Genomic DNA, 27,740 nt, shown 5'->3' on the forward strand with positions numbered 1-27,740 from the left:
TTGATACCCTTTTCATTTATCTTTCAGTGAACTTAATGCTCCGTGAAATTTCAAGTTCTATTCCATTTTAATGTGCACTGTATAGGTCAAGATATCATTGGCCTTTATAGTATATATGCAACGATACGTGTGAAAAGTTTGGCGAGACGCGTAGTTCTTTATTTAGGCCGATATGCACGTACATATAGGTATGTAGTGATATACACGAGGATTTGTCCTTGTATGACTATGGTGTGTAGAAAAGTAGGCCTATGTATTCCGGTGCATCATGGTTCTAAGGTATTTGAGTAAGCCTGCATATATTCACAGAGTTATTAAGAACTGCGACATTACCTCTGTACCAGCTCATCAGGTTAGCATGCCAGAGTGTGGATACAGGGGAGGGCGAGAGTCGGGAAGTCGGGAGAGAACACAGCTCGTAATGTTCACGGCTTAAAATAGGTAGTCGCTGAAGAGGGCTAATGTAGTACATAGATCGTTAAGACTTCAAGTATAGGAGAGAGAGAGGGACAGAGAGGGAGGGAGAGGAACACTACGGAGTTATGGCTTAAAGGCAGATGTACTGGAGTTAACGTTAAGCAAGAATCCATCGAAAAGCTGCACAAGCTAATGCTGGTTCGCCTTGCGTCACCCGAAATTGGAAGAGCAGACGACACTTTAAGCGTTGGATTTCTCGCACGAGACGGGTCACGTGTGAGATTTAGTCGAATCCAGGTAGCTTGGGATACTTTTTAGGGAGTGCATATATTACTTGGAGACGTCTTGTTTTGGAGTGTGCTAGTCCTCGTATATGTGGCGTTTCGTGCCTGAATTCAATTGAGACTTCCACTAAATAGTGCTGGATAAATGATTACAAGGATTCATCCGACACCAGCATTCTAGGAAACGATGATTGTGTCAGGTGCGAAGGATTACAGGGTAGCTTACAAAAGCTACCAGGACTGGCTCCTTCCCCAAAAAGCTGTACTCTCAGTGTTCTCCGTGGGAATTATATTTGTCATCGTTGGCTTTATTCTCCTTTTGGTTGGTACAGGCAGGTAAGTAAAGTTCCATAATGACTGTGCATTGTAAGTTTTGCACAAACTACATATAATTTCGACTTCTTAATGTGGAAAGAGTGTATATATGTCAATAACACCTGTCCACCATGCAATTAAATCCCCCACTTTCCCTTTTCCTATATATCCTATCTCATCACCCCCACCTTTTTGGTGCGGCGATAAAATTTCTTAAAGTACTTTCACAATGTTTGCAGTGATTCACATCTCTTTTATCGGGAATAACACTATCCTGGGTCCCGTCTTTCGTGGCGATCGCAACATGTGCCTTGCGTAATATCCATGGCAACATATAATGAAAACATGCTTTACCATAGTAAAATCGCTAGATGCAGCGTTGTGGGAGTAGTGTTGCAGAACGGTCCCCAGGGGTTAGTCCATGGCAAGAGACAGTAAGGACATGGGTTAACATGGCAAATGCACACCTTTGACGGGACGTTACGAAGGCTTTGTAAAATCGACCTTTGCTTCTAACGTCATAACCAGGCAAAATGAATTTACGTATCTACTAAAACAGACTTTTGAAGTTTGGTGAAAGTGTGTCCAAAATTCTACGTCCACTTGACAGTGTCAGCATTTTGAAATACGGATATAACATACCTTCTCTTTTTCGTTGAGTTTAACTGCAAGTCATTTTAAATAAAATCGCTGTATTTAAAAGACAATAAGCCCAGTACATTTTACAGACAGCTTCAAATACCCTGTACCGGGGTATACCAAAAGTCATGGCTTGCAATCTGCTCCATTCGGTTTTTCAATTATGTAAACCAGCTCTAACATAAATTACCGCTGATTCAGCCAGATTAAACATATACATGTAGGTGTAGCCGATGGGAACATCTGCAAAAAGTGTTGGTTTATTCTAAGTTCGCCTTGAGTGAATCCAGGAAACCGGTGTATGGGCTCTGGATGTAGTAAACGCAGCTGAACACTCTTGGGGCGTTGCTTGCGTTCTGCCGTGCGTCTGTATAGCCTCAGTACGTTAACACGCTTGTTGTGTGTTTTGCGTTACTCACTGCGGGATAGCTGTTGAGACCCAGTGTGTATAAATGGAATATGAAAAAACGCACCTTAATATATCATACAATTGATATGGGTCTAAATGGATCTTGTATACATATATCTTTAGATGATGAATCCTGGAGTTCAATCTCAGTTGCTACCAATGCAACAATTTTAAATCCTAAAACCAGCTAGTTTGATTCTTGAAGTAATCGACCTTCGCTGATTTCGATAAATAGTATTAGCATCCTAAAATACTGATAAGTAATGTATGAATGTCTATGTAACATACTAAATAATTATGATGGTTATAATCAAAATAATCGACACAGCGGGTTATAAGGTATATATAAGGTTCACCATAAGGTATACTTCCCCGGAAGGGCAGGTTTATGAGTGTGAGAAACTGTAGTGCCCAAGGTGAACCTCGGACATGAAAATCCTTTTGACTTGAAGCCACAGCGAAACAACGAAAGTTGGGATCGAATCCGCTATTTTGTTGATCAAGGGCGTTATGGTCTCATCGAGCAATCGCTTTAACCGTCTATGCAAGCATTTGAAAGTGGTTTAATTAATAAACCGACAATATAAAAAAAAATTGACATCGAAAATGTCAAAAGATACGACTCGTGCGCATTCGAAGATGGACAGACAGCGTATAAAATTACACCATGTTATAATATAGACTGTGATTTTATTTTTATGCAGAGTATGAAAAACATCTTTAATGAAAAATAATTGCATGTGGACCTTGTATACGGAGAAAGCGGGTATACAATAAATCAGTATTTCATTTCAGACTGTACTCCAAAAAGAAAATCATTATGCTGTTCATTAGCTATGTGAACTTAAGAACTTAATATAGATCAAGGACATAATGTTCAAAGTAATTTAGAAGTGATACCCTGGAGTCCGACATCCGCAATTTATAAAACATTAGTGGAAATTTATTCCGGTGTGCGTTTTTGAACGACCTCGCCTCAAGAGTATGGTGAAGATATTCAACTTGAATTGAATGTTTGCAAACGGTGTAGGCACCCTTATAACGCATGGACAAAATGCGAATGTATACGAGTCTCTAACTTCAGCTGCAGTTATATGGCTAGAAGATTTCTTAAGCTGAACTGGAGAAGTTGTTTACTCACATGCGTGGCTACGGCCAGGATAAGTGGAGTGGAGGAAACGGGAAGGAACGCTACATTGAAGAAATGGTAACCGTTACTTACATATATGACTGTGGTCGGTGTAAGAAGCAGGGTGGGGTGAAACAGAAATGGGATGTAACGTGGGAGCATCTGTAACAGGACGGTCTCTCTCGTAAGAGTTAGATGATCGGATTGAAGATGCAGGGCCCAGTTGTTTAAAAGTGTATTAAAGTTAAACCAGTCTTAAAGCAGTCTTATTCTAATACAAAATAAATGGCGCTTTAGTCCAGGCTAAAGTTAATACCGAGCTTAAGTTCTAATAACCCTTTGAACAACTGCGCCCTGGCGTAGAAGTACGTGGTAAGTCCGCGAAAGCATCTGCCTGGATTATCTTCTTTCTGGCATTGATTTTCTCGGATTTGATCCGGTTTCCTTTGTGCAGAAATCTGATTACCATAATGCAAGAAATATAATCATGATATAAAAGCGAGCTAATGCAATATTCAACTAAATTTATATTAAAAATTTTGTGTGTTGTAATGTTTAACGTTGCATTCGATGTTTTTTCACTTTATTGTTCCGAAACTCCGTAACTGACAAGATGGGATAATTCGTTCGGCATAATTGTATTAAACACGGTTTATGGACAGAGCTCACGAGTGTGTGCAAGCACTTAACGGTATGTTAGAGAGCAGGGACTTGCTTATGTTGCTTTGGCACATACCCGCTATACACACAGTGGGCTGGCGGAAGTGGGTGTTAAAGAGACTGCTGCCCGAGGGTGGGGTGCTTTAGAGCGTCCATCCAGAGGTGGGTACTTAACCTTATCTATCTCGTTTACAGCTAGGCTACTCTAATGATGACATCCTGTGGCACATTCGGGAAAAAAAAACTCATCCTCGAATATTTGGCGGCGTCCTAGCTGGTCAAATCTGAGACCTGTGTACACCAGGAAGAGGGAGGGGGTCAAAAGGTGACTTTGGGCTGACTGACAAGCTGACTGACTCACTGACTAACTGGCTGACTAACTTGCAGTATTAATGATTGACTGACTAAGCCGCACAAAAAAGAAGCCGTATAAATGTACACATATTAGTGTTGTTTCTTGCTTACTCTCAAAAAAAACCCACACACAATCTGTTAAATTTAATAGAAAATCTGTTGTCTGAGTGATGCTAGAATGTATTCTGTTAGTGTACCAGCAGCAGATTATTCTGTTAAATACGGCACAAATATTCTGGTTATTCAACATAGGGATTCTATTAGACTAACAGGCTGTTGTTTTGAATATAACACAATTTTATGTTATAATAACAGAATGCATTCTAACATCACTCAGACAACAGGCTTTCTGTTAAAGCTAACAGAATATTTTCTTGAGTGTAGAGTGCAGACTCCGAACCCTGCCTGTAAAGCAGACGTGCCAGGATTTGCAGTGTGTTCGGGTACTGTGCATCACTGCGGGTGTTCATGACACCTCTTATATGCAGAAGTTAAAATTAGGCAATTAAGATCACGAGATGCTACCATAACAGTTATAGCATCTCCTCACAGGTCAGTTTCTGGCGGACCGTTGCCAAAACAACGCTGATTCCAAAGCCAATCAACGGTCTGTACATTCTTCAGCAGTTCCCATTCTGCTGTAACATGCGCCAGACGTATAACATCAATGGCTACTTGTGGTGATGGGATATACGTAACCATAGTAAATGGACTTGACATAGCGGCATGAGGGCTTCGGTTAATTTTGCATAAAATCAGATTGATACAAACAGTAAAAAGTTGGTGCTGAATTGAAGAGAAAAAGCTGCTGAGAATTTCTTAAGCATTTCGTTATAACCTGAAACTGATGGTGTTTTAATGCCAGATATTATGTAATTTTATCTTTCTTTTGTGAAACATGGAGCTATACGATATCGTCTGTAAGAAAGTAAATTGGTCTTAAAACAAATGTAGAACAAATGGAAATATCTGCTCTGGCCAACAAGTTCGTTAAGATTACTACTGTACACAGTTGCAAAATTGCATGACCTGCATGTTAACTAGGCCATAAGGTTACGTCATCGGCTTACGCCTACAGCGTCGTTATCACACCTGTTATCACACATTGCGGATGTTTGTGGAATGAGCCGATAAGGAGCCAAACTGAACACCCCCTAAAATTCTACCACACAACTTTCTTTGCGTGATTCCTGAAAATAAGATTCGTTCACTCAAACTCAGATTTGGTAGACAGGCTTCTAAAGAGCTCGACTCCAGGAGACATATGAATGGAAAAGTTTAGTTCAATATATAAAGTACTGAAATCGTGAATTTGGTAATTGAACAAGTAAAACTTGTTCATAAATACATGTTAAATACATGTTATCTATATATTAGTTAAATATAATGAGATTGCCTGTTCCGATTTTATCTGTATTGCGATTAATACTAGCAAAAGCCGAGGTAACACAAGTCTAGATATAACCATGTAAATCTTTGTTTTACAGTGCGGGTTACCTCTGGTGGTCTCCACTGCTGGCTTTACGTGTCACACTGACTTCTTTGTTTTACAGCGCGGGTTACCTCTAATGGCCTCCACTGCTGGCATTACGTGTCACATTGACCTCGCATATCTCCTTGAGCACGTGCCTTCCTGGGGTATTATCTAAATTAACACTGCCATATGGTACACTGTTCACTTGGTAGATGCACTATCGTATGTGGCCAGGTTCTATACTAATTACACAGATAGTTTCTATATAGCATATTGTAAACCGGACGTCTGCCATATTCGCGACATAGATTCTTTCATTTTAGAAGGAATTGGAATATATTACAAATAGTGCGATCGATCATTAGTTAGTTAGCTATTTATTTATCGGGAACCTTGACCGCTCAAAATGACTCGGGCGTAAGCGCTATAGTATAAATATGTTATTCATTCTTGGCTTTGTGATGGCGTTTTGTGGGTAAACTAGTTACGTATTAGACAAATATTGTAAGAAGTATTGGTCAGTGCGCCGGTCACCCATGCAAGTAAGCACTGGGCAGGGAAAGATACTCAATTGGTTCGATTTGTTCTTGACTCTGTGCCTAAGATCGATTTACGTGGATTCTAGTCTGTGTAATAGGACGTTTCTGATTTTTGTTCCATGAATCGATATACGAACTCCAGATTTGATAGCGAACATTGTTTTCCAAGTTTCCAGTATTGGAAATTTGAATTTGGAAGGAATTTGTTTTGCACCTACACAGCTTATGAAGATGTACATTCGGGCCAACTATAGTGACGCATATAAAGGCGGACGGTCTAACTTACCCGTTTTTCTTTATCTATTTACTGTGCGAACTGTATGGCCCATTTCATTGCTGGACGGAATATGTGAAGAAAACAGAGGCAATCGTTCCACACCGGAAGTAAATTCGCACCGAATTGTAGGCCGGGCAAATTGTGAAGAACAAGTGCCACATGGCCCTTATTGTAAGCAAGTAATGTTTGGTTGAGGTCTAAAGGTCCTTAGGCTGGCTTGTAAAGGAATGACCGGGAGAGGTCCTCATATGGCCTGGGATGTCTAGGTTAATTTTAGCAGTTGTAAAGACCTTAGACAAACTCGGATGTTCTCTTTGAAGAACAGTCATTTAAAGAGGCTTCTCTGGAGGGGTTTTTTTTGCGGGAGAGGGGCCGGGAGGGGCGGCAAATCTTCGATTAGCGCAAATTAAATCAATGTTTTACTGATATTGTAGAATACTCCAAATAATGACCTTTGAAAAATGTCAGCATCGTCTGTGCACATGTTACTCTTAATATAGTTTCTAAAATTTCTAAAATTTAATTTAAAGTGGGTCGCATTATTACTTTTTCAGATCATCAGAATCATTTTAGCACTGTATATATATGACTGGTTTGGTATTTCTGAAAGGGAATAACTCGATTTGACTATCTGACATGGATTTTTTACTCTAAATCCCAGGCATAGCCTATTTAACAAGGTGACGGCGCCGGAATTTGGTAATGAAAAAAGCCTTTTACCGGATTTGTCTTAATTGTATCGTCCATACAATCCCTGACTAAACTTTGTAATGCTGATTGATTGTACGTGTAAATAAATGGCCTTTTGGGGTTCCGATGCTTACCAGCGCAGTCACGCAGACGAAGCTGGGACTGTTTTTTGTTAGTAATCGTCTAAAAATGCTTAACACAAAATTACCTGATAACGGTATACATAAAAACTATTCACTTCTGGTCTCTTTTATACGATGAAGGAGGTCTTGATCGAAAGCCCTGGTTCAGACAACTGGCTCTTGGCCAACAGCATGTCTCATCCGAATACGGCTTCTTTATATGGGTTCTGTTCTGGCCTTACGACATCTGTGTTTTTTTCACTGCCACTATAAACCAGATAGCTGTTTCGAGTGGTGCGTCAGCACGCATGTGCGTAACGTGTCCTAGGTGGGATAAACAAAAGCACATGGTCATTTCTGCCTGTGGTACAATATTACAGTGTTTGCGAGAGCCCAGAATTCGAACTCCAATCCAATTTCTTCAAATATATTCTCCTAAATTTTCGACTCGAAAGTGTCCTCGAATCCATGTAAAGTCTCAGATTTCACAACGAAAGAGATAAAATCCACGGATTTTGCTGAAATGTGAATTACTGCCGAGGGTCATAATGCTTTAACGGGGTCACATGGATTTGTGTATTCCGCAGCCATATCATCTCGATCATGCGCACTGGAAACAGTGCTGCTTCTAGGTACACAGGTAGCTGTTATGTCGAAGCAGTTTACGTCAGTCTGTCTGTCCGTTCGCCTGCCCATTTCATTGTAAATATTCTATATTTTGAAAGCTTGTAGCCAGGTGTACCAAAGATATTCAAAATATACGCTTTTCATTTTCTGTGACCTTGGCCATATTTTTCAAGGTTAATGAAGTCTTATAAGTTGTGTTTTATGACAGGCTGTAAAAATGATTTCTTGAACTGTTTAAGCAACATTCATAAAAATTTTACCACAGGTTCATGCATCTAGGCATACAGAAAAAAACAATTGTATTTCATTGACCTTAACCTATTTTTTAAGGTCGATTGACCTGTGTTTGCTATTACCGTGTAAACTCACTATTTCTTGCTTGTGGAAATTACACGAGGAATAGCTTCACCAAGTCTCGCTCGCATTTCTGGACAGAGAGCAAAGCTCTCTATCGCCGCCATCTGCGGCACATGGATGCATCTATCGTTTATAGGCAAGCCAGATGGCAAGAGTGGGAATGGAATTTTGAGCAAAGTTTATCGCAGTTTTCAGTGAAGGGGTGAACAGAAGCGGAATGGCGTAGCTATAGGTTACGGGCCGTCCGGCAAGGATGGCGGCCAGCTGTGGACCGGCTATATTACCTCGATCTACGCCTGTAGTTACGATCCGACAAACTGGCTGCTGTCCTCTGATGCCGAGAGTTCAAACCCAGGACACGGCAGCCAAATTTTGTTTCATTTATATGGTACAAGAATCTTGTCAGTGATTTATTTATTTATTTGATAGGTGTTTTACGCCGTACAGGTTGCTGGAAGACTTTGTCAGGTGCGGCCGGGGAGAAAATCTGGTTATTGAATAATGGAGAATGTTAATATTTCATTGGCAAGTGTCTGAGAATAACGGTAAATGTGCACTATGCATGCAATGATTTTATCCCGGTCTAGCTTTGTTATAATAGGTGTTGATTGTTCAATACACTCGTTCTTAATTATTTAATTAGGCTGTCTTAATTATGACTAATAGACTTATCAATTGCTAGACAATTAATATTACTTCACTTGCACAAATTTAAATGCATTTTTTGCTTCCCATCATTTAGTTTGTTTTTGGGTAGACCATATCGCGTTTTCAATGTTTTTTTTTTTTAATTTTTTTAATTTTTCTACCTCAAGGTAAATATGTTTGTGAAGCCCTTTAACTATTGACAGATGTGACAACGGGAATTATAGAACAATTTAATGGCCATTAACAATTTATGATGGCGTTCTATGCAAAAATCATCAGTTTTGTACCATGCACCTCATCAGCCGCCCTTCAACTTAGTCGGCGCACAATCTTGAAGCTGGATAAAAGCTGGCTCCAAGGTGTAGGCCGATGTGTATATATAGATACAACATGTAAAACAGACGCTTGTTTTATTCTCCAAAGCACAAAATAGAAACAGTCGGTAGTCTTTATCGAGCTGTTGCGAACATGGCAAATGCATCGAGGCTGCACGGGAGAGTCCCTCAGTACCTAATTTACCCAGTCCGCATTCCCCTTTTTTGTGATGCCTCAATGTTAACATACCGATTCTAAATTTAGGTGTACCTCTGCCTCGAGCTTGTGGTTTCGAGACCAGATACAACCACTTGCTGTCTGTAATGCACAGCACATGGCCATTTTGGCAAGTTTCCTTCAGCTATAACCCGTATGATTTGCTAGAACATAAAAGTTGAGCATTCGTCATTCTGTCAACACACATCCCATCATATTACCCCATAATTATTTCCACGAAGGTCATGGATATATTCACCCGTTTCGCACGTGCATCACTAGGCCTAATGCACCCTTCCACTTCTCATCAAATGAATGCATTCCACTTAAATTTACTGTTTCATTACCGTCCTAAAATACAAATATTATTTGCAGTTCGACATTGTGGACGTGTATAATATCTTTGTACATTTAGAAAAAATTATGAAGAGCTTTCTTTCTTTCTCCTGGCAATGTACCAGATACATTTGCTATCTTCACAGTTGCTAAGCAACCCACCCAAGCCTATTGCTTCCTTGCTCCCGCCTTGCCAAATTTGATCAGTTGGTTTCGAGATCTTTTAATGGAATTTTCTGGTTTTCTATGAAATTCCAAACCTTTTGTATAGGTATGTCTGATAAAAGACACAGCTTACTTTGTGGGAAAAAAAAACCCTATGAGTTCTCCTAAAATGTGGCATTGTATTTATTTTACATATTTTCCACCGCTGTCTCATTTGAATAAAGCTGACGTGGTCAGTTGATTTTGACTGCCAGGGTTAGATACGTCGATCTATCACACTTACAATATCTTACCCTATATTAGACACAGGAGGTCTAATAACTGGTTCACTTAATTTAACAAGAATTCTTTCGCAGTCTTTCTTCCATTTTGACGCCACCTTGTTGATCTAGAAAACAGAATAAAACTTATGAAATGTCAGTGAGAAGTGGTGCCACTAAGCGGTCGACAACGCTCGAGTGGCAATTTCTACAGTCGCACTTTCACTGAAGATCTTACACTGACATGGTGTGTATATCACAGGGCAGCTCATCAGTAAACTTGCCAAAGGTCAGTGGTTTTCTTTTACGAATTGAACTGACCATCATCTATGTGAAATATTCATTAATACCTGCATGGCGTCAGAAAACAGTCAAACAGACACGCTAATAGGCTGGGATGAGACTGCTCACTGATTATAGAGTGAGTGAGTGCTTGGGGTTTAACGTCGTACTCAACAATTTTTCAGTCATATGACGACGAAGGAATCATTAGGGTGCATGTACGTGTAATGTGCCTCCTTGTTGCAGGACGGATTTCCACCGCTCTTTTATTTAGTGCTGCTTACGGAAGGCAAGTAAGGCGCCCCGCCCAAGCCATTATACTGATACGGGTCAACCAGTCGTTGCACAATCCCCTTCACGCTGAACGCCAAGCGAGGAAGTTACAACTTCCTCTTTTAAAGTCTTAGGTGTGACTCGATCAAGGATTGATCCTGGATCTACCGGTCCCGAAGCGGACGCTCTACCAACTGTGCTATCCGGGCCAGTCTGATTATAGAAGACTGGTATGTAAATGCAGTTAGAAATGGAATGTTTGAGGGTTCAGCACTCTGCAATATGGAAACACACATTTGTCTGCAAAGATCATCCTGGTGTTAATGGTTAGCTTGGAAGCTGCCAAGAGGCTAACGATGCTCACTGTCTCAAAACGGGACGGTTGAATTGCCAACATTTATAAGTATTAAAATGATACAACATGTTAAATGTTATAAAATGTTGGCGCCAACATTCTGTCTAATGATTCTTAGCAAGTTACAGCATAATGTTAGTCTGAATATATATAATGCGGAACACGACATTTAAATGTGTTAAACTGACATATTACATACGTGTATATAAACAAAAAACACTTAAAAGTGCTAAAGTGACAACAAATAGTGTTATGTCAGAACATTTTGTAAGTGCTTTGTGAATTTTTTTTTTCTTTTTTTTGCTTCCGCTCCATCATGCACACACTGACAAAATGTTTGATTTAACATTATTAAACCCGTGCATAATATTTCAGTTTTAAGCTAACATGGTAACTTTGACATTGTAGCAATCCGCTACTTATACAACCAGTAAAACAAACATTTCACCAGGACAATCAAAGGCAACCAGCGATCATATATATAGCCCGTACGTGGGAAGGCTTTGCAGCAACCTGTGTATGGTCGTGAGTTTCGCACGGGATTGACCAAGTTTCCTCCCACCATACTGCCGGCCGCCGTCGTATAAGTGAAATATTCTTGAGTACGGCGTAAAATACCAATCAGAACACAAATATAGTCAGTAAGAACTGACCGTGAAACCTTTAGTGCATATCCCGAAGCAAGTGCATAGAAAGGGACACCACAGTTAGCACGTCTTACTACGGTGAGTGTAAGTGTATTGTAAGAGGCCAGCATTCTCATCGCATTAAATTTTGACAGTTAACCGCGGTCAAGAACATACATAGTAGTAAAGCAAACTTCTCACAAGGTCAATACATTACCAAGTATACAGTTCATTTCTACGGCCTAGCTGTAGGAATTATCTTAACAAGAACTTGGATTTTGCCATACCAAACTACGGCCTCTATACACGCAAGCTATGTTGTCTAAACATACGGTAGCATTTTTTCTGCCACGCTTCTCATGTTTGATATAAACATCTATGTTGACAAGGTGAAAACTCCATCTTCCTGTAGTTTGTCTGATATTTAATCCGTTAGCACAGGAGAGATTTAATTCAGAGAAAACATACACCGCTTTTAGGGTGTGGAGGAATGCGTGGTGAGAAGGTGTAAGGGCGGGAGGTGGTGTGCGGGGGGTTGTAACACGAGGAGAACGGTACGCGTGTGAAAATATTTACACACAGTACAGTGACGGCATTGGTTACATGGAGCTCTCTATGTATGTGCGTGCGTGTGTGCGTGCGTGCGTGCGTGCGTGTGTGTGTGTTACACTAGATACGACACCCCACCCGGTGTTATACTGACACCGGGCCAACCAATCCAGTTTCCTTGTCCTAGCCTCTCTTTGTTGAGCACCAAGCGAGACAGCAACAAGTACCATTTTTGAAGTCTTTTTGATCCTGGGTCTTCCGACTTCTGGGCTCTCTAAGTGAATATACTTACAGGACTGATCTCCATCGTAGAAGTGAAATATTATTGAGTCTAGCGTTATGCAACAATCAAATAAATAAATAAATAATCTAAGTTAACATAAAATCTGATATATCGCATACTGTTACCCGTAATGAATGTGTAAGTGACGTAACATCACAATTCTGTGTTTAATGGGAACTGTCATTGTTCTCTTCTGAAACATTTAGTGCATCACCACATCTGATCAGCCAATTCATAGGTCTTGCATTTTAGACGAGTTAAAGAAACTAGAAAGAGTGGAAGACGCAGGAAACAACTACATCTGTCTTTTAAACCTTTATTTCTCGCATATTTCTTTTCGGCGAAATTGAAAAACGAGTATTTATACACAAAATACACGATGACCTTCATTATTTATTTCATTTTATTTTTTGATTGTCGAGACGATTGCTGTAAGACATGCTGTATTCCTGCATAAAACGATTTATTTATTTATTTGCTTGGTGTTTTACGCCGTAATCAAGAATATTTACCTTATTCGACGTCGGAAACCCACGACCATCCGCAGGTTGCTGGCAGATCTTCCCACGCCGGAGAGTACACGTTATAAGACATATAAAACCTCTAACGAAGGTCCTATTGTTCAGGTTGTTATAAGAGAACCTTCAGCGAACCTTCCACTTTCTCAGTCCGCAGGAATTCGGCCATTCCCAAGTGGATCACTGACATCCCTGTTACAGTATTTAGACAGGCAGAAGTAGAACCTCTCTCTAACACTAAGTAGTCAGTGTCAGTTCTCCACACTACGTTACTCTATCTGCTAATGTATAGTGTTTATGTTGGGTTCGCGAACCTATCTGGCCTGTACAGGCTATAACATGGCCCTGAGCTCCATGGTATGGAACTTGAGGCCCAACCATCGTAAACGTTACCCAATTTCATCTACGTTTGATATGTAAGAAATGCTCTTTGGAAATCACATGAAGGCTTTAAAATGGCACTTTCTATGTAAACATTAGCATTTCTGATAAAAAAAATGAATCAAATTTCACAAAGCGACTCTCTAAGGTGGCTGAATCAATCAGAACTGAACAAAAATGTGTCTCTTGAAACATGTTAATCTTTAGATACGGTAAAATACAGCATTAATAAGTGACCGCAGACCGATATCATCGTACATGCAAAGAAACAGACAGCTCAGAACTGAAGTATGTGTTAACAGATAGACGGCTAAAATCTATATCTAAGAACTGCTTATAATTTTAGACCTCTTAGAAAGGAATTAAATGCATTAAAATGTATTATTCTTAGGTGAACTTTATGGACCATACTACCAGTGACACCTACTCAAGAATATTTCACTTATACGACGAGAGCGACCGCATTGGTGAGAGGCTCTAGGGTCATTACGCTGCGCTGGCGCGCTAAGCAACTGAGCCACGGAGACCCCCTTTACGACTCCCCCCTGCCACCATAGAAATTTAACCTTTGAATGCATCTACATCCTTTCAAAACAAGTCTAAAAGTGGCAATATTTTTACGTACGCCTTTCAGTTAGCCGTCTGACGAACCTGACTTCATTTCCTTTAGCTTTCTGTCACTTTAAATACGCTGGATAAGGTCAGACGTTGGTATCGGCGCGATAACCTTTTACAATGACAACACCAAAAATCAAGCCTAATGCAATCTTTTGTCAACACCTTGATTCCAGTGTCTTGGAATGGCACCTGTTAGAAATCCAATTTTCCAGCGTACAATATACATATATCTCTTACCTTAGTGCCATATATACAATATTGAAAAGTAAGTTCACGTTCGAACATACAATTCAACGTTAAATTTCCTCGTTGAAACAATCATTTCAAGCTATAGTAAATAAAGACAAAATCTGCAAATACTACGATGTCGCGTGTGTATTGTAAAATGTATGTGAAAAAAATGAGAGGTACTGCAATGCTTTTTTAATACATTGTACTGTTGTACCAAATTTCAACAGGTAGAAATCTGTACCTGTGCCGTGTTTCAGTTAAAAATCCACAGAAAAGGCTTTAGGTAATAGCATGTACATGTAGATGGTTGACGCACGCGTCTTAACTGATAACCATGAACCACTTTTACAGGTTGGCTGCTTACTAGAAACCTTTGATGATATATAGCTATGGGTTGATTTACTTGGCATTTACATACCAAATTCAGTCAGTTTCTAAGCATGGCAATGACCACACCGAAGGTTCTAATATAGTATGGAAGCAATAAAAACATAACAATAATAAAAATTAAAGAAGTACTGCTGCTACTGGATTCGAACCCTAGATGGCTCTGGTTATCAATGCCCAAGATTTCATTATCTGGACCAGCATATCTATAAAACAAGTAATGCTTCATCCTTGTCTTTTTGCCATATCGATGAGTCATCTGCCTGGAATAGGCACCCACATCCGTGTGACCTATCTCAATAATTGTAGGGGGAATGTCAGGGTGTTATTTGTTATTTTTGCCCCAGCCGCCTGTGGAATACCACTTGCTAATGGAAACAATACAATGAGTGCGCACATACTGTTCTGATGAACTACAAACAACCTGTAAACACACGAGGGGATTCCCCTATAACAAAACCCGCGGGAAACCAACCCTATTGCAGTCATAGTTCTAAATGTTGTTTCCCGTTGTGCTTATATTATTAAGCATTTGTTAAGGACCTAAGTTTGGCTGCCGGACAGTGGGGACAGTCTTGATACAGATTACCTTCAGGAGCGCATTGTTTCTGCTTTTTAAACCGACTGCATTTGAATAAATTATATCATGAGTATTTGAATGATGGTATATTTGAGTGAATTGCGCTTTTCTCCACAATTTAGAGCCACCACATTTCAAACATGCAATTGCTGTTGAAATCGAGTTCATAGCATTTTGTTTACAAGAAAATCAAAATCTTTGGATTATAACAGGACGCATGTTTTTAATTTTGGACCAAAAGTATTAGATCTGTTATGCAAACAGATAAAATTCTGATATAATTTTACTTAGTGCAGAAGAATACCATCATAGAAATTTATAGTGTATATCATCAACCTATATACATGTAACTAATGCCTGCAAGAAAAAGCTCATCAAATCCGCATTACCTGCCCCGATGGCTCGGTAGAGCGTCCGCTTCGAGGGCGGAGGATCCAAGGTCAATTCTGGGTTGGGTCATACCTAAAACTTTCAAAGAGGAAGTTGCAACTTCCTCGCTTGGCGATCAGCATCCCTGGTCGACCCGTATCAGTATAATGGCTCGAGGGGGGGGGGCAGTTTACTTGTCTTCGGTAAGTCGTCTTCGTGAAGCAGCACTAGATAAAAGAATGGTGGGAATCCGTCCTGCAACATGCACTCTATGGAAGTCTTCGTCGTCATATGACTGACGTACAACGTTACACCCAAAGTACTTACTCACTTCAATCCCTGTTTCAGAATTCTTCTTATGTCACACTTCGGTACAGATTTACAATTGTATATCACCTCAATTTGGCGAACAAGATCCTGTACTGCAAAAGCGATGAGATCACACGCAAACCCACTTTTTGTTAATGTATTTATTTATTTAATTGGTGTTTTAAGCCGTACTCAGGAATATTTCCCTTATACGACGGCGGCCAGCATTATGGTGGGAGGAAACCGGGCAGAGCCCGGGGGGAAACCCACGACCATCCGTAGGTTGCTGGCAGATCTTACCACTACAAAAATGTAAGATGTAAGACAGTTCTTGTAATTTTGGTTAAAAATGTATAAACGACATAAGACTGTCAGATTGCTAACGTCCTGTTTGATATAAGCAAAATGATGTAAACAGCGACATTTTACGAAAACAAAATAAAATTAAAGCTATTACATTCCTTACAACAATACCAGTGGCAAAACATCAAGGCCCAATTGAATGTCAAATAAGAAAACACTATGAAAGTAATGCACTGAACAAATTTGCAATGATCGGAAAAATTAAGCTTTAGGAATATCTGTTTACCAACAGATGCTAACAGACATAACGACAGATAGCTTTATTCAACTGCCGAAGTACATAGACAAAGGAAAATTCAACACATTCAACCAGAATGTACAAATTGTAACAGTATTTACAAAAACAGGCAACGTGGAGAAAAAACTTGACAAAAAACCCCCCCAAAATATTCAAGTGTTTGAACCCCACACTACCAGATATCATATAGAATGCGTCTAGTGCTGAAAACCACCACAGCGTCTTGGTCAAGTTAGGCTTTGGCGATCACTACACCTGGTTAAGTATGTACATTTCAGGTTGCTCGACATATGGTGTGCAATCATCCCACTCTGGTGTCCCACCTGGTTTGCCTGGGCTCAAATCAGTTTTGAGAGCTGGCGAGGACAGAGTGCATATAGCTGACAGAAAATGTTAGGGGACTATAAAGATATGAACTCTGGCCTTAAAAGCTTGAAGGAATAAGCGGTGTTGTGTGTTGTTTTCTTTTTAAAAAAATCCAGTCCAAAGCCATAGCGAACGGTTTCGTAGTTCCCGAGCTACAGGCGATTGAAATTAAGTGAGGTGAAAAAAGCCGTTGACCATATCTCAAAAAGTTACAAAGATAGGCAAAAGCATATTCGGAATCAGCGTTGCCAAATACACAAGAATACATGAAAACATTACCAAACTTAAACACTTTTTATGACGGCATATAAAGTGGCGAGCTTCCAAAGTTTTCAGTGCATGTCAAAGATAACTATTTCTTAAAGACTGAAAACTGTAAGATTTTTATGAAATAATTGGTAGTACAAAGAAGCCAATTTATTTTAATAATAAGTTAAAATGTGTCCGTGTGAGATTTTTTTATCTTTTATTCTTAGTAACTTACGTTTCTTTAATGCAAAAAGTATTCTGTCAGTTTGTGGGTAAAAAGATGCGTGTTTTTCGATTTTCAACTTTTGTCGCAAATTATCACAAAACTACTGAAAATAGAAAAATAACAACAACAGATTCGTGATAAGCAGCAGAAATTTTACAAAGTTAAGTATTCATCATTTTAATTTCAAAAATTTTTAGTCACGTGACAAATATGCAAAGTAGCGATATTCCAGAGTATTTGACATATAGGCAAGAGCTCCGCAATTTATATTTGCTTTGTTATGTTTTATCGACGTATAAAATTTCAGGTCGATCGGTTCAGCCGTCCTTGAGAAGAGGTTTAAAGACTTTTTTAGATGTCAATATGGCGGCAAAAGCACGTCACGCAGAAAGTTCAAAACAGTACAGAAAAGTTTCCCCACGCCTGTCCTCTGAGTCCTAGTATTGCGGACTGTGTAACGGTTATAGGTTTCATACAGTTACTAAAAACCGGTGAGCAAGAATAATAATAATAATAATAATAATAATAATAATAATATGAATAATAATAATAATAATAATATGAATAATATGAATAATATGAATAATAATCTGTACGAGAACAATAGGCGTTCCAAGCTTACAGCTTTTTAGCGTAATAAAAATCCGAACGATTTCAACAGGTGACCACTCGGCTACGGTGAGCCAAAATAGCAAGCTTGTTAAGCTGATGCACTTAACGTCATGGTATAATATATTAACTCAGTCACTTTGGAGAAAAGCATTTTGACGATCTCAATATTTGGACTAATTAAATCATCACTAGGAAATGGTGCACTTCTTCAGAGTTGGTTAGAGCTTATCCAAACACCCAGTTACTTTACGTGCCTCAGGCCGGTGGTCCGTATGTTATGGTACACGAGTCTAGCATAACACATTAGGAGCTCGGTTCCAGATTAGCTGACAAGGATCTTTAGAAAGCACAGGTGCTTTGCACATATGCCTATCTGTTTGCGCAATCTGGTTATAAGGTCGCCTTCGTTGTAGCGATAAGGTTCGTCTCACGTTCCGGCGTTGCTTAAGGAAGGCTCATATTTAAATTGCATCAAGATTCATCGCGAATTTCTCCAGATACAGCTGATGCCATTCATTGGAGGCCCCTCTTGGGATGACTCGCAAAGTTTGTCGAGAGTTCGAATACACGACTTGCCAATTTCACGTTCTCCATGTTGCTTTAGCAAAGCGCATACTTACATGTAAATGGCATCAAAACTCCAATATTAATCCTTAAATTCTCCTCGGGCTCTCTTGGGATGACTTTTAAAGTTTGTCGAGAATTCGAATACATCTATACGTCGAAAGAGACATTCGTATATCACTCGTCAACCACATTGGACGTTCCGAGTCAAAAATTGCAAAGGTCAATTCCCAAGACGACCTTTAACACAAACCACGAAAGAACTAAGAAGGAATATAAAGTACGTTACTCGAAAATTGTCAATTCTTACTCGTCTCTTCCAAAAGTGAGAGATAATATCAATATATAGCGTTTAATTTGCGTCAAATGTAACTGAACCTTAATCTTATCCTAGAGGAACAAGAGCCGCGGTTACACTAGCGAAAATTTGCCACACTGAAAAAGACACTGAAAGGAAAGGCTTCCGTTCAATTCACCAATTTATGTCTGCTTTTGGTTACATGTCAGTCGGTAGATTTTGCACATTTCACATCGGGAATTGGCATGCATCAATGCAATACATGTACGAAAATTGTGGACTAAACCGAACCTTTCTAAACGTGTTCTTTCTCAAACTGGCTTAGTTTAGGTCACCCTTTTCCGCTAGTATATACACCCGAGCCGGCCCCGAGTCGGCCTCGAGCCACCAATATGTCCTAGTCTTACGGAGGATATCACTACTCCACAGTGGACAGGAACAACCACTTTCGGTGGAGCCTGCAACCTGACAACGGGCATGATTAACAAAGCCACTCCTCTACATTTATTTCTGACATTTGTAACTCATATAACGGTCCTTCCAATAACCCCCCAGCTACAGAAATATGCAGGCAGTGCGTCTACAGCTATAGCCACGGAGGATGAGTTCGTTCAAAGCTGGAATGCGAGCTGAATAGTTTAGCACACATACGGCATGTGCGCATGCGTGTAATGAGTGATGCTCTACTTCACGCTGTAAGCATTTACCCCTAGCTTACCAGTAGGTAATATGGTAGGCACGCGTTATCAAATGGAAAATCTACGTTGAATTATTGTGGAAAACTTTTTCCATGTACATAAAATCAATCGTGTTAAAGATTAGAAGTTTCCAGTGAAACTGGGGATGTTTAGTTTTTAGTTATAGGACCCATCCATTAATACCTGTGGTCTCACATACTTATCATGCTCTCTATTTAAAATACTATGCCGAAGAGACTCTATCGCGCCCCAATACTGTACACTACGATAACAATTCGTAAACCATTATTTGGTCTGTATTGCCGTGCAAACACTGTCCAAAGCAAAGGAAATACGTTGTCTTGCAAACATTTACATTTGACGATACATCAAACCTGTCGTGCTGGACTTAATTGTTTAAATCATTGGCGCGTACAGTTTTTTGGGCTATTCACGCCACCCGAGTGGTCCGGGATCGGTTTCATGAAGCATGCTTAGTGTTAGGTAGCCCTTAGCTAGGTGCACTTCATATCTCTACAACATAAGTTGACATGGCAGTTAAGAACATTCTTGGCTGAGTAAGCTTCATGAAACTGGCCCCTGGACCATTGAAAGGTGATCTGCAAAGGTTTTGATCTAAAATGAAAGATATTAAAGTAAATATACCTTTCTTAAACACTTCCCGCCTTAACTTATTTATTCCTAACCTGTGTAGTGCATTAATGAGTCCTTCGTATGCGATGACATTTGGTGGACAGACTGGTATTGTGCATGTAGTACGCATGCATGACCATAGAACAGAGGCCAGTTCAGCTTGAACGAGAGTCGCCCGTTGTGGAGGAAATAAAACACACTGTACTTATACACGGCTGCTGATATGTAAATGGACACTAACCCTCTGTGTACCAGCAGCAAGTGTGCAGGAAGAAAAGTTAACATATACTGTGATAACGGTGTAGAAATCCAGACAAATGGCTTTTTGGTAAGATAATCGCGCGAAAGAATGGAAATGGGCAGATCGGCTGCATGATATGGAGTGATGGATGAAAGCGTTACACCCGTTTATCGATTTGTAACAATGAACTGCTCGCAAAGAATGCAAATAACCAAAGCGATCATATCCCCAACGTTTACACGGTTCGTGAGTGCCCACTTACGTGTTTCTATCAAAATGTAACCGCAGATTATCTCGAGCCAGTAAGGTACAGAGAATAGTAAAAACGCTATGAGAAAAACAAAAGACTTTCCTACGTTGATACAAAAGGATCCACTGAAAAGTTAAAAATCAAATCAAAGATGTCCAAATTTAAATTCAAATTTAATATATTGCTATTGATATCAGTGCCTATTTTTATTTTTTTCCACCTATTGTGCTTAAGCTATGATGCTAAGGGCAATTTAAGTAGCTACTGTTTAAGCATTTACATAAAAGTGAAACCTTAACTGAGATAACTGACAAGAGGCCGGGTCTCAGCCGTTCACTGAGCTAAACTGACAAGAGGCCGCGTTTCAGCGGTTCACTGAGATAAACTGACAAGAGGCCGACCCTCAACGGTTACGTGTGAACCATTTTCGCCGCTGCTCTGGTTTTACTGAGCACGCTGTTGTCTTTTATATCATCAAAGGCAAGTCTCCTTGCACACTTGGTACTAGATCGGATAAATCTGACATATAATGACGATAATGCCGATAATGCCGACGAACTGATAGTGCTGCCTCAATGGAACGGTATTCCGAAGACACCTTGCGATGACGCCGAATCCAGTCACGGCGACTAGTACTTGGTACATGCATATTTCTCTTTGCTCAGCACCTAGGATAGGAAGTACCAAGACTGACCATTTCTTAATTCTTTGGCATGACCCAAATATGGAGTAAATCAACATTTACTTAACGAACACTGTTTTCTTTCTTCCAGTGTCTTATCACCTATAGGCGCCGTGTTCCTTGGACTAGGGTTGTCTCTCCTTGCCATTTGTTTACTGCTTTGTCCTTCATGCATACTGTGTCAGGTACATCCGGATCAGAGCACGCAGACTAAGGTAAGAACGAATCTAGACTGCGAAATAGACATGTGTGTACCAGTTGTCCACCAAAATGGACGTTCGGGGTCAATAATCGCAAGGCCAATTTCCAAAACAACACAAACCACTAAAGAACTAAGAAAGCATATGAAAGTATGAAATTGCCATCGATTCATAGTTTTCAGTGAGTGAGTGGGCGAATGAATTAAATCAGCATCCAAACCGTGTACCATGCTCGTATATAAGTTTACGTCAATCAAAACCTTGATTGCAAACTGTTAATTTACTCAACCTATATAATATCATATTCAAACACAATGAACAGACAGCCATTAACTACAGGGGCGGGGGGGGGGGGGGGGGGCGGCTCCGTGGCTCAGTTGGTTAGGGCGCTAGCGCAGCGTAATGACCAGGAAGCTTCTCATCAATGCGGTCGCTGTGAGTTAAAGTCCAGCTCATGCTGGCTTCCTCTCCGGCCGTACGTGGCCGCGCCAGCTACCTGCGGATCATCGTGGGTTTCCCCTGGCTGTGCCCGGTTTTCCACCATAATGTTAGCCGTCGTCGTATAAGTGAAATATTCTCCCAGTACGGCGTAAAACACCAATCAATCAAATAAATCTACCTACGGGTGAAGCGGAAGTAGACATAATTACAGGAGATCACAGATCAGAGATAAGAGATCCTGGACACTCGCCCCATATTTACTTACCAGAAAGTAAGTGCAGTGACCTTTGACGTTGATTGAAATTGTCACAAAACACAAAGAATGTAGCAAATGCTTTCTGGTAAGTATGTGCACGCCATATTGCAGACAAGCCACGATCTAGAATTAGTAGCAAGAAGAACGCATGACAAAGCCTGTCTTCAGAGGGGTCAGCGGTTTAATAGTTGTAAACCCGCGCAATCAGGGTTAGTTAATATGAGATTACGCATCTGAACAATTTGCTCCAGATATACCACTCTTGGTACAGCGTGATGACTAAGACCAAGAGGATTAAGACCTTTACCATATGCAACAATGTACAAATGTATATACCATTGATTTTTCATATACGTATTTAGCTGAGAAATGCACGTTAATCATATGGCAAGAGCGGGACTTTTTTCTTCAAATTTTCAATTTTCCTCGAATCGGTGGATTCCGTAGAAAATGGCAATGTTTAAAACAGATTTTCTTTCTTGCGAAAATTTTTAAAAATCTTAAAAAAAAACAACAGATTTCGACCCAGTTTGCATAGTTTTTCCATTTAAGGCATAAGTATGTTTGTAACATACGCGTTGAGATGGCATATGGTTTTACAGGTCTCCTACAGCGCTTGGCTTCACCGGGCCAAATCAAGCTCGGTAATCAGAGGTGTTACACGCAGATCAGCCCCAAAAGCTGGTACGTTAGCTAGGGAAATGATTACTATGATCACCTGGGGTAGAGTTGTACTTATTTCTTACGCCATGCTACTAGGGGGCGTCTGTGTATCTACACGAACATTTAGAATAAAATTATGAGTAAACTGGCGAGAGGCTGGATTTCTGCGTTATGAGCATTTGCCAACTATCACACTGTCGTCGCTGATCTGGGTTCACTCTGTATTCTAGATCTTATTGCAAGACAGGCAGCTAAAGCACTCCGAACAGAAAAAAATGTTTTTGGGATTTTTTTTCTAACATAAACAAATTGTGGTTTCTTCACTTTAGGCTCTTTACGTCTTTAATAATACCGGTATGGCATAAAACGTTTCTTCAATTTTAACTTTTTAAAATCAAAACAAAATGTTCCAAATATGGAGATTGAATCATTTTATAAAACAGTTGTCTTTGCTTACTATGACACTAAAAAGACCACCGGATTCTGAGTTGCCACCGTGTGGTTTAGACAAGAGTCATGTTTATCAAACATTACATTGAACTCACTCTAGTCATGACTAAAGAAGGTTTCACTGATATGACGGTATGACGATGTCCAACAGATTGTGCTTGTACTTAACACAGATGTACGATCTGCTTATAATTTGTCAATATACAGCTAGTAGAAAGATAATTTCGTAACTTAATGACAACAGCCCCGGTCTCCGTGGCCGAAGTAGATAGCGTGCCAACGGGTGCAATGACCCAGGTGCCTCCCACTAATGCGGCTATCGTGAGTTCCAGCTCATGCTGGCTTCCTTTTCAACAACCTGCGGATGGTCATTGGGCTTCCCCGGGCTCTACCCAGTTTCCTCCCACCATAACGCTGGCCTCCGTCGTATAAGTGAAATGTCCTTGAGTTCGACGTAAAACACCAATCAAATAAATAAGTTACGACAGTCCTTTTATAGGTCAGCCTGATATTAATGGATGTTTTGGTTAGGTCATGTAGAATTTAAGAATTCAGGGGCGATTCAGGTTGTTATTGCGTTTTAAGGATCTGGGATGAAGATATTTTAGTCGTCAAAAGAATGGAAGAATGCAATAACTGGCCAGTTTGATATATAAAGACAAATATGTAACAATGAACCAGGACAAAAATATAGCTTAATAATGGAAATTTACATTAGATAACGAAAACGATTCCAGGGATTTCACAAAGATGTCGTACATATACGATAATCGCACATCTAGGACAATGGTCCGCTAATAGTGTGGTACAAAATATCGCACGACAAATGTACGATAAACAATGTTGTACGCCACTTGGTGAAACTGGGCCATGGCGTTTACGTAGCTTAAACTGTTTAAGAATAACATTGCTTGCTTTCGGCTGTAACACTGAGACCTCGTAACTATGTCTAATTGTAGGAAAGGGAGAGCCAAGTAAGGGAGGTAGCTTTTCCTGCGGAAGCCATCGTTACCTCGAAGCCACCACAGGGTGTACTAAAAACTGGACGCTCGCCCTCCACGGAGCCAAAGCGTGTCCGTCTGCAGGCAGAGAGGGACACGGGTTTCTCTGGAGGGACCGGTTTCTCCGGAAGTGGGGGGCAAGCGACGCAGTCCCTGAGCTCCTCGCTGCTGACAGAAAAGTTTCCTCTGCGTTCTCCGGAGTGGAAGGAAGAGCAACAGAAAACCCAGGTGAAGACGGTGTCCTCTTCTTCTTCCGGTGGCTCCGATCTGACGACCACAGAAAATCATTACGAGACCCTTCCCCTAAAAGTGGACCCCGACCCTGCCACCGCCCGACGGCCCGGGCAGGTATTCTCACGGTCCCAGGAGGCCGAGGTCTCCAGGCATGCCAGCTCCACGCAAGTCGTCTATCCTCAGCAAGCGACAGGGTTTGTTGTAACGACGTTCAAGCCTCCTCCACCGCCAGTGTATCCCCCGCAGTCCACAAACCTCAGTTCCTCCTCTTCCTCCTCCACTGCTTACAGGTCCGGATCCCCAGCTTTCCAGCGCGAATACGGTCCCTCTATCATTTCCTCTCCTTTTCCAATTGCCGGTGGTCAGTACCGCCAATCCTCGACTGAACGGCAATATCAGTCTGGCGGTCAGTTTGGACAAGCCTCTGAGCAGCAGCAGCATCAGACCGGTAGTCATTATCGTCAATCCTCAACCGAACAGCAGTATCATCCCGGTGTTCAATACAGCCAGTTCTCAACGAAGCAGTATCACCAGCCCGGAGGTCAGTCTAGTCAGTTCTCCACGCAGCACTATCAGACCTCGTCTCAATCTCGCTCTGGTGGCCAGTTACATCACTTCCACGAGCCATCTCCTTCGCGTTCCGCGGGATCCGTGCAGCATTATCACGTGACCTCGGAAACCCGGCCAGTCAAAATCCAACAATATTACCACACCGTTCCTCAACCAATGACGGCAAACCAACGCCAGATGACGTCAGAATATCACTGGGCCGACATGGGTGCTAAGGTTCCTCCGCCGGGAAGTAGATCGGCTGGAGATGAGATGACCTTTGAGGACCATAGGTCATCCAAGATGAGTTTGTACGACAATCTAAATGGTTGGACAGAGGGAAGTGCAACTATGTAAAATCTGTAGTCACCACAATGGATAGACCCACAGTACGTACGTTAATTGGACGAAATGTAAATAAGCATAATCATGCAAGCAAATGACAACCAAAGCAACAGTACCTCAGCGCACCTATTTTATATGTTGGAGGACTAAAAGCTACAATGGAAGCCGAAGACAATGGAGGGGTTCAGTCCAATCCAAGGTGAGGCTATGTGGCAATACGGCGGGTCTCAGTTCAAGAGTGACGAAGAATTGTACAATGAAAGACGGCACAAGACATAGCTTTATCGAAAGAGGCGTTTTTTTTAATTGAAGGACAGGCCTTTAACGACTTTCTGTAATGCTCCCCTGCCCGAATGTGTTAACTTTCCGTCTGTAGCTCTGCCCATCATGGTATGAAAAAGGAGAGCTGCAGTGCTTTAACTATAACGACAACTATTTGTGATGACTGAGACTAACCTGCGATCTGGGAAAGAGGTATCCCTATGCTTGTGCTCTTTTAGGGGCCATCTTCATGACATTTTCCACACATTTTGGTGGTACCATGTAATAGGAAATTTCAGGCACAAAGCTTTATGTAGATTTTTTTTGATCGTAAGGTAAAAATTCATATGAGAAAAAAAATTTACCGAGGATGTAAGAGAAAAAGCAAAGATGGCAGCAAGAAACGGAGCTTTCATTTTAAAGAATGGTCAAGCTATGTTTACGCATTGACCTCATCGACTCAAATTTGAAATTAAGAAGCACGTGACTCAACTCTTTATCCGAACTACTTTTCAGCGAAACAATATGGCCATGAAAATGTTTTTCTGTCTCAACGACTCCAGGGTAGATCCCATCGTGTTATTAAGGACAGGATGTCCAATCAGTGCGAGATTGCACAAGGTGTTCGGCATATACACACTTTTCAGCAGTAAATAATACAACAAACGTGACCCAGTTGTTCACTGGAATGGCCACTATTTTCGTTAGTGTACAACGCGACGGTAGCAGCAACTATAAAAATGCTTGTTCTCCCTTTGTAACACAGTGCTATATTCGAGTGCGAATCACCTGTTATGCGTGAAAAATCTTTACAAAAATTGAAAACTCATATCAGTCAGAGGCGAAACTGGAACCAGGCTATAATACAAACGACTCTTCATCGCAGCAAATGGTATTACAGTCTAAAAATACAAATTAGCATTGGTTCGGTGGATGTTTTTAAATTCCCTAAATGAAGACAGTCCTCTGGATTATTGTAGGCCCATGTCACAAAGCTGTCATTTTCTTGTCATCAGTGGCGTATGAACAGGCTCTTTGCATGTTTTGTCAGCACAATCCAGTGGCATTGCATGGTTCCTTCATACTACACGCAGGTCGTCTCCTTGTATCATCATGAATGTCCATCGTACTTGAACCGATTGAAAATTTCTGCTTAGACCATTTCTTTTATTTCATTAATTTCTAAGGTGTCCTGTTTGTTAAACTCTGAATGATGTAAATCTTTTAACTTGTCTCCTTCGAACTGTACAAGGTGTGTATTACTTGTGTTTTGCTAAATTATATATATTAAAACTTATGTCTCTTTAACAGACCTAAAAACAAATGATCTGGGTCCGTAATGCATGCACACAGGTTTCTGTTGTTGTTGTAAATATCGTTGTACTAATTGTTCTGAATCCGAAAGTGTATAATTGTAATTAATGACTTCCTTTTTGCAATATTTCCCTGATGTATTTCCGGCGATGAAACGGATTATTTGTTCACATGATATTTGGATATTTAATAAACACGTGATATTTGTTGAAACAAAATAAAAGACACAAAACTGAGGTCGTAGAGGTTTTATTGCTTTATCGGACTTAAGTTTTGCCGGCTGGTCCAAGAATAGTTTTCTCGTTTGTTGACATGCAGGTTTTTATTTCAATATAGTTTCTCATAAACAAGACACTGGATCAGGAACTTTTCCAACGTATAAAGTTGTTCGGGTGCAAGCTGAGCAGTCTGTTACTCATTCTTGCCTTTGCGGTGACGTTTTGTTAGGAAAACTGGTAGTGTGACACTCATATATTACCAGAGAACAATTTATGGGTAATACAGCTTCGACGCGTGTCGTCTTTGTGCGGGAAAACGTCTCTCCTGTGACATAATGATGTCATTGTCTGTGTCTACAATGCACTGTAAGATCAAAGCTGGCTTATGGTGGTG

At 40.6% G+C, this 27,740-nt stretch overlaps 1 protein-coding gene across 1 annotated transcript; it reads left to right on the forward strand.

Annotated features, from left to right (window-relative positions):
- The first annotated feature begins 475 nt into the window (after positions 1-475).
- Positions 476-27,006, forward strand: LOC135476608 (uncharacterized). Its single transcript, XM_064756690.1, has 3 exons — positions 476-1,037; positions 21,506-21,629; positions 24,384-27,006. The coding sequence occupies exons 1-3, from the start codon at positions 889-891 to the stop codon at positions 25,563-25,565; spliced, it is 1,455 nt and encodes a 484-aa protein (XP_064612760.1). The 5' UTR covers positions 476-888; the 3' UTR covers positions 25,566-27,006.
- The last annotated feature ends 734 nt before the right edge of the window (positions 27,007-27,740 follow it).

The sequence above is a fragment of the Liolophura sinensis genome, chromosome 10 (genome assembly GCF_032854445.1).
Source record: "Liolophura sinensis isolate JHLJ2023 chromosome 10, CUHK_Ljap_v2, whole genome shotgun sequence".
Taxonomy (NCBI): Eukaryota; Metazoa; Mollusca; class Polyplacophora; order Chitonida; family Chitonidae; genus Liolophura; species Liolophura sinensis.